The 8,311-nt window shown below is 34.5% G+C and overlaps 1 protein-coding gene across 1 annotated transcript in view; it reads right to left on the bottom strand.

The window, feature by feature from the left end:
* Positions 1 to 313: 313 nt before the first annotated feature.
* C2H10orf67 (chromosome 2 C10orf67 homolog) overlaps positions 314 to 8,311 on the bottom strand; it is a 48,696-nt gene continuing 40,698 nt past the window's right edge. Inside the window, exons 11-13 of the mRNA XM_064505931.1 lie at positions 7,324 to 7,411; positions 5,851 to 5,931; positions 314 to 3,933 (exon numbers count right to left, since the gene is read on the bottom strand). Coding sequence (XP_064362001.1) covers positions 3,874 to 3,933; positions 5,851 to 5,931; positions 7,324 to 7,411 — 229 coding nt within the window. The 3' untranslated portion in view covers positions 314 to 3,873. The remainder of the gene's footprint in view (positions 3,934 to 5,850; positions 5,932 to 7,323; positions 7,412 to 8,311) is intronic.

The raw sequence follows: 8,311 nt of genomic DNA, 5'->3' as shown, positions 1-8,311 counted from the left end.
GCCCTGAATATCCGATGGATGATCTGAAGCAAATTAAGCAAAGTTATTCTGTTATTGGAAGATCAAACTCTTGCAAAGTTTTGTAAAGACCGTCTACTGTGTTGGATATTTTTAAAAGCTTATTTCAATAACCTCTCTTTTCTGACTGGTACTTATTTATTGCTGTTGTTCTTTAAGATGCACTCTCTCTCCATACAGTCATGCTGTAGATATACACACACCCACAAACTCAATACTGGGAATGCACGGAAGCCCTTTCCTCTTCCTTGGCTATCCATTACTATAAGATCTGGGAAAGAATATTCCCTTTGTTTTTTCTTGGAAAAATCTTCAGGGGACTGAGAGGGAAAGATACGAGGGCAGGTTGGACTACGGGGACCTGTATAGGCACATACAGGCAATTGATCTCAAACAGTTACTGATAGCTTTTTTCTCTTGATACCTGCTTCTATCTTCATATATATGTTGTATATATGAATATACATCATATATTCGTGTATATCTATGAATATATATATTCATACAGTTTGTGACTCCAACCAGTGCTCTTCACAAAATTCCTTACACCCACAAAAAGCTCATGTAGTCAATATTAAATAAGGACCCTGGGACTGCCCTCCCTTATGCAGCACCATGCATCAACAGTTCAGCAGTGGCAGTAACATAGGTGGAAATAAGCCATTCTGCAGAGAAGCCACTTTTATCACTTGATTTCTGTAAGTGTGTACTGTGACAGCTGACTGTTCAAAATCTTCACAGAACTCTTGCGGCAATACTCTTATAAAAGAGGAAAGGTAAAACATTTCATGAGTGTATCTTGCCATTAAAGCTAAGCAGGTCAATGCTCAAGATTGGAAAGAAGTGGGCACACTTTTTCTTTCAAGAAGATTGTTTATTTTTTAGTATCTTTTGTGTCTTGCCATTGCTTTTTCTACCTAGTAGCAGTAGTCATGAAAAAGGAGTACTGTGGATAAAAATAGAAAATCCATAAGGCCAAACAGGCTGGATATCTTCTAATAATTCCCTTGGACATGGAAGCACAGAAGAGGTGGGTTGCCACACAGAATTCAATGCAGACTTTATCAGTTGAAAAGAACAGACTCCACAGGGCAGAAGACTCATTGAAAATAGCAACAATTCCTTCAGAATATCTGATACCCTCTTTGAGGGCAACCTGTAGGGCAGATATAACCCATATGTAACCCATGATAAGGGTGTATAACTAGAACGATATTAGATAGCATTGGTAATTACAGCAATTATTTCTGTGGAGCATCAATAATGCATGCATATGTTACATTCTATAAACTAATCAACCGTGCATGAACATGATATCAAGTTAGATGCAGAAGACACAACATCACTGGCTCTATGTTGGGAAAGTCTATTATTTGGTTACAGTTTTCAATACACTCTTTTGCATAACTGAACTCAAGAATTTGTACCAACTACTTTTCAGTCATTTTCAAGTATCAGAGTATAGTTTTTAGGAAATTAATCAACAGCTTTGTTTATAATCACTATCTCCAGTTTGGGGCATATTTCCCTTTCTTTCAGTATAATTGACCTTGCAGTTAGTATTTGTGTTTAACTAATTAATGCTTTTATTTTTTTCTTCTGAAAATGCTGAAAACAAAACACAGCATAACATCAAAGAAAATCAGTCCCTGGGGTGGCATGTAGAAACTCAAAGTTTCTCAGGCATTAGAAGCATTTTCCAATAAAATAATTCATATTAAAGGAACATTTCCCATCACTACCCAGTGAAAAATAGTTTGCTTCTAAAAATTAAGAAGTCAGGGCAAAGCATATTTATAACTTATGCTCTAGGCTCCTACAGTGTCTGAAGTGGGGCCTGTGAAGAGTGGGATCAGTTCACCCTCAACTCCAGTCAGTCACCTTTTCTTCCAAACAAGTTTTAAAAGGAACTTGGACTCTTAACTTTGGATCTTGGCACATCTGAGGTCTCAGATACCTTAGAGCATTTATGAAGTATCTACATATACTATAAATAGCTTCAAATAGTACAAATATTGAACACCATCAGAACAGAATAAGCAGAAACGCCGGCCTTCTTAAGGAAGGAATTAATTTCAGAAGCACTTCAGAAATAGTAACATTATCAATCATATCTTTTTTTTTCTTGTTCCATGTTGTCCCGCTGAAGGTAGCAACAATTCATTCAAACCACCAGCAAAATTGATCATCTGGTTGCTAAATGTGTAGTTGCTTTCTACTTAAACATTCACACTTTAGGTTAGCATTTTTTAGTGTCTGGAAAAATTACATTTTTAACATTTTTTTTCTTCATTCAGTCAATATTCAGGAAGAGTGAGAGGTTTGAGGAGTTAAAACAAGTACATATTACTAAGCAAACTGAAGCACGTCTCTGGCTTGTTGTAAGAGAATGGAGATTTCCCATGAGCTCTTGATCATACTGAAATGCATTCGCATTAGTGTTTTATTTTTGTAAACCCATTGGCTTCTCTCTTGACCAGAGACTTCGAACAGCAAAAGACTGCAAAGATTGCTAAAATATCATCTGGCTCCTGGGCATGGAATGGAGTCAGAGAATGCATTTTGACAACCAAAGAATCATGAGATCCATTATGCTGGGTCTTCCTCTATTTATCATCTGCAGAAAACTTAGACAGAAATTACTGTAGTAATGCTGGGAGAAAGAAGATAACAGCTAACCAAGCAGCTCTCCAAATCAGATTCAAAAGAGTAGCAGTTTGCTGTACCTATGAGAAGTTGGGAAAAGGAGATAAGAAAAGAAGACAGCCCAGAAGTCCTTTTGTACAGACAGAGTCATAATTTTTGTGTGAAAAAAGGAGGAAAGAAAAAACAGCCTGTATACCTCTGCTAAGCACATAAAATTGTCCTCCACGAGAAGAGGTGACTCCTCTGTCCGAGTCATTTTCCAACCATGAAAGACAGCAACCAAAACTTGCTTCAAAAGAAACCTTCAAACTGGCCGCATTTTCTGAGATCCATTTGTGTAATACAGTGAGACAAGGACTTCAGGTAGGCAAGACTGCTGGAAGATTGTGCTCTTCTTGTGCTGAAATGATCAAGCTGAATTACTGGGGAACATCCTCCTTTAACAATAATCATATGGTATAAAAAACTAATATTGCACAGCTTTGTTTTTAATCTTGGTCCTCTCAAGCAAAATGAGTTGTTTATGTCCCTGCTTTCAAGTCTCTTCAATTGAATCTTCTTTAACTTCATAACTGCTTATTTGCACTTAGCATCAGCTGTTGAATATAACAAGCACAACTTCATGTACATTATATAGTTCTATCTAATGTGTTTTATATTTGGTTCATGAGGAGACTCCCACAGTAAGGGCACTCTTTGTTTTGGATGATATGACACTTGGCAGAAATTCCCAGAAACATTGTCTATTACCAATAAATAAATAAAGAAATAAATACCACTAACAGTGTCTAGTTGGACAAGTTCCTGCTTGGCTGGTATCTGAAAGGGTCACGTATTTGTTTGTTAGTCTTTGTAGAGTAAAGAAAACTAGTGGGTTTTTTTGCATGAAACCACCAGTCATTGAAACGATCAGACTTTTATCTACATACTAAGGACACACACCACCTCACATTCAACTAGAAGAGTCACAAACAAACACACAAACGTTGCAAACATCCCTACGTACCTAGTCATAATAAAGTGTTCTCTTAGAAGCTCCTTCCAAGAATTCTGATTCTGTGTCTTGAATTGTGTCTATTTGAGACAATGATACTTTAAGATTTGGAAACTGAGAACTCATTTTTTCCCCTCAGAAGAAACTCCTCCACCTGAATTCTGGGTCTTCTAAAAGTGTCACCTCCAGCAAGAATGCCACCAAATGTAATAGATCTAAGTCCTTTCAAATGTAGCCGTATCTATTTTCTCTACGTCCACGACATTTCTAGCCTTCTGCGTAGGGAAAAAGAAGATGGTTACTCAGAAGAAGCAAAGTACTGTGAAATATGATATAATATCTCTTTCTTCATGCCCTTTTTGCTATTATTTAGCAAACACAGAGCAGCTATGTTTCCAGGAATAAGACTGCCTCAGGGATCAAGTGTCTGAGAACAGTCACCACTACTTAAATTGGAGAGTGTGTTACTATGCATCACAAATTTCACACTCACCATCTTCAAACACACTGTCCTTTTTTGTTGCATTTGTAAGTCTAAGAAAATTATCTTCACTTTCTTTCTGCTGTTCAGTAGACTGGGACCGTATTGGAGGCTAGACAAGAAATATTTTCCTATTAAGGCTGATCATTAGCTATTGATTAACTAAATAACTAGAAAGCCAAGTTACAGTTAAGTTTGTTTGAAATCTAGGAAAAAGAAATACAATTAAAACTGTTCTTAAAACAATGAAATACTGAAACCCTATAAAATATGGAAATCAGACATCATACAACCAATTCAGACACATAGCTTAGCAGTGAATTCTTGCAAAAAACACTGAAAGATATTTCAGCGATCAGCATATAAAACAAACTTACTATGCCCTTAGTTTTCAAGAAACCATTTTAGGTTATATTAAAATAGACATAAATATTTCCACTGGGCTTTGAGAACTAGTATAGTTCCATATATGTCTTTTTAGCATGATAAAATAGGAAGAATTGAATATTTGTATGTAAGTGTATATATATATTTCTGTAGAGAAGTCTTACTGGTAATTTGTTATGACAGGAATAGGGCACATTTCTATGATCTTTTTTAAGAAATTAGCTTTAGTCAGTTCAATAATTTATTCTCTAATGAAGGTCATACAATTACAGATACATTGAATTTGACTGTTGTTAATAATATTGATACACTACTATATTATTTACAGATTATTTTTGTAACCTTGGTATCTTTTCTGTAATTATCTATAGCAACCTGAACAATATTTTATTCTTTACTATCCTTTACTTAAATATAGTATTTTTTTCTGAATATTTCATGCTATCTTGGCCTTTGAATCCATTTCATTTTCTATCATAAATATTCGGATCATATAGGACATTTATGATCTCATATGTTAAATGCCAAAACCTCAATCAATAATCCCAATTGAGTGACATATATTTCTCATAAAGATTATACTTGTGATCACATATTAGATATATAATTCTCCATTCCTTGAAGTAATCAAACAATCTACCCATTAAGATTTAGGTATTACCCTTAAAAGGTAGCAAGATAAGTTACACTGTTACTGGTTAGGTAACTAGTGTTATTCATACCTTTAGAAACTCACTCATGTCTCATATAAGTCTTTTGTTCTTCCCACTTATTTTAATAGTAAATGAATCAGGCTTACAGTGGTCTTGTTACCCACTGAGATAATGCTACTTCAGTTCATATGTGGGTGGCTATAACTGCAATCACAAAGGTTGATTTATTTTCTTCTTCTTTTTATTTTTTTAATTACAGCTGGCTTTAAAACTCAATCTGGCATGCTTTATGCAAATGTTTGTTATTACATGCATTTGATGACAAATACAATTGCTATAATATGATTTGTACATAAAAATTCAGAAGACTCAAATATTTTAAATATTTTGAAAAATAAAGTCATAAAATAATACAACTAAATAATCATAATTCATAACAGTAATTCATATTGTAGAGAAATTGGAAATTCCATAAGTCTGCAACAAGTGATTGTCGGACATTAATAAACTCTCACATTGAAACAATCTTCCATTGTGCAAATGACAAATGTCGACTGCTGGATATATAAAAGTCTTATCCTATGCATCACAAAATTGTCCCAAATGGTATTACTTTATTAAGTACAGAATATATTTAAGCATTTCTATTTAGAAAAAGATTAGTTACATACCAAAGTTAAAGGTAAATATAAGCCACCTCTGAATCCTTTCACATCTTGTGTTTCATTTTCAATACAAACAGGAAAAGACATCTGTAAGTAACACATTGATTACGTGCTAAACACTTTTGAAGAAAGTATAGCTTAAGACATAAATCGATAAGTAAGTAAGCAATATTAGTAAAAGATATTAAAAAGGATGCAATGTTTTGTTGACTAACTGAATGTGGAATTGGCACCATTGTATAACCATCCTTAAATTAGGAGAGTATGTTTTAACTTCACCACACCTGAACTGTATGTCTTTTACATGGAGAGTTGAACATATTCACATCCATATTTGATATATGACCATATTCAAGAAAAAAATCAATGGAAAGTATTATGTTAATGTAACACTGTGTTTGAACTTTCATTATGCCAATGATAATAAACTCAAAATGTTGTTTTCAGTTTGACTTGAACGTAGCTTGAGCCTTGTTCATTTTCACTGAAGTTCTTACTACGTTGTCAGAACAGCACAAAAGGGGACAAACACATACAACTCTGCATGGAGTAAATAAAAGTAATTTTGCTGTTGAAGACCAACTGCCAGGCAACAAATGAGTTCTAAACATTTACACCTTCCATTTCTGTTTTGTCAAAATTATTCTCTTAAATTCCTTCAAGCACAGTGTATTGTATGTCTAACTTGTAAAAACAGAACCTGACCTGAGTAGGAGACAGTATAAAGTTGTGCTAACTGAGCTCCATCCAAAAAAGGATTGAATTAAGACCCTTCTGAAATTTAGAGAAGAGTTTAAATTAAAACCAAAAGGACTCTGAGTTACTATTTAGCTTCCTCCACTGACCCAGGAAGAAAGCAATCTGTGCTAGGCCAGTATCAAAACTGGATTATATTTTCCCCTATTTAACTTCCCTGGAAGAAAGGAGGACCAATATTTCACTCTCCACCATTCTACCCACTGACATAGGAGAAGGATCGATGGCTTGCTAAGGGCTGCTCTCCCTGCTGGGTTATGCCTTACAATGTGAATAGCCCTCAGAGCAAGTAAGGTGTCAAGCCTTACAGTTCCCGATCCCTCTACCTTCTATCAGGTGGATGAAGGGGACAAGCTACAGTCCTTTTGTCTGAATTCACAAACTGCCTGAAAAAGTTACCATTATGGCTCATTCATATATTGCAAATGGATATTATGTTTACCTAATGTTGTACCTAATATTGTATTCCAGCAAAGGCACAATTTGTGTTTTATCTGCACACACAAATTATGTACACAAGATCGCACTGCATGCAGCTGAGCATATCCAACTTTGACAGTCTGCCTCTGCTGTATTTGCCATTTCATATTTTTCACTATCAAATTTGTTTGACTTTATGGTATGAACTGGCTTCTATGTTTTGTTGTATTAGAAAGGTCAGAATGACTTTCAATAAAAACAACGCATTAAATACAATAAACCAGTAGCCTTATCTTTACTTACTGTCTCACTGAGGGGTGTACTTTTAAACACAAGCAACCGACGTTGCAGGGTTTGTCTAAGAAACATCTCATCCTTAATGGCATGCAGGCTGAAAAGAAAGGATTTTCACATTAAATTAATCTACATTACCCTGTTGTCATTCTTAAGAATGACAATGCATAAATTTAAAATCATATTGAAATTGAATTTCCAAAATATCATCAAAATAACAATTTAATGAACCAGCCAATTGATTGCTACTCACTCCAGAGTTATAAATGTAATAGATTTTAAATAAAGATGCATATTTGTTCTGGGTAGCCTCAACATACCTTGTATGATCATTAATCAGTTGAATTCAAATTCAGAGCACTTTCAACATGAGATGCTTCTATTTAAAATAACATCTAAGTCAGAAAGCTGCCAGTGTCTTGTAGGGTTTTAAGTTCACTCTCTATTTTCTACATTTTGACTGGTCAAAAATACTGCAGTGTAACTCCTCTTTTTTAAAGAAACTAAACAATCTATGAATTACTACCCATTTCTGTGCCCAATTAAAAATTGTATTCAATCAAATTTTGAAAAGGAGAAACTTACCCAATTTCACTGGTAATGCATGTAAAGTTTAACTTTTTTCTGTGCTCACTTAATTTGCCAATCTTGGCCTCTTCTCTGACATACTTTTTACAAACTGCTGAGTATTTCTTGTGTATATCATTTCTCTAGGTATCCATTATTAGAAATCTTCAACTCTGTTCAGTCTACAATGACTCTTTGTAAAGAGTACTTTGATATTTTATATTAAGGATGCAATGATAAAATTCATTATAACAATGAACACCTAGTACAATTGGGAATGTGGTGTATCTTTTAACTAGGATTGTACAGGTTACATTTTTTAGGAAAAAATGATATGGCTTAACAGAGCAACACTTGACAAATAAGCTCCAGTTTCAATCTCATTTCATACTACTGAAAAGATTGCATTAAGCAAAAATGAAAATAGCAG

The sequence above is a fragment of the Dromaius novaehollandiae genome, chromosome 2 (genome assembly GCF_036370855.1).
Source record: "Dromaius novaehollandiae isolate bDroNov1 chromosome 2, bDroNov1.hap1, whole genome shotgun sequence".
In the NCBI taxonomy this organism is placed as follows: domain Eukaryota; kingdom Metazoa; phylum Chordata; class Aves; order Casuariiformes; family Dromaiidae; genus Dromaius; species Dromaius novaehollandiae.
Note: the sequence above shows the minus strand (reverse complement) of the source record. Positions and strands in the feature narration are given on the sequence as shown.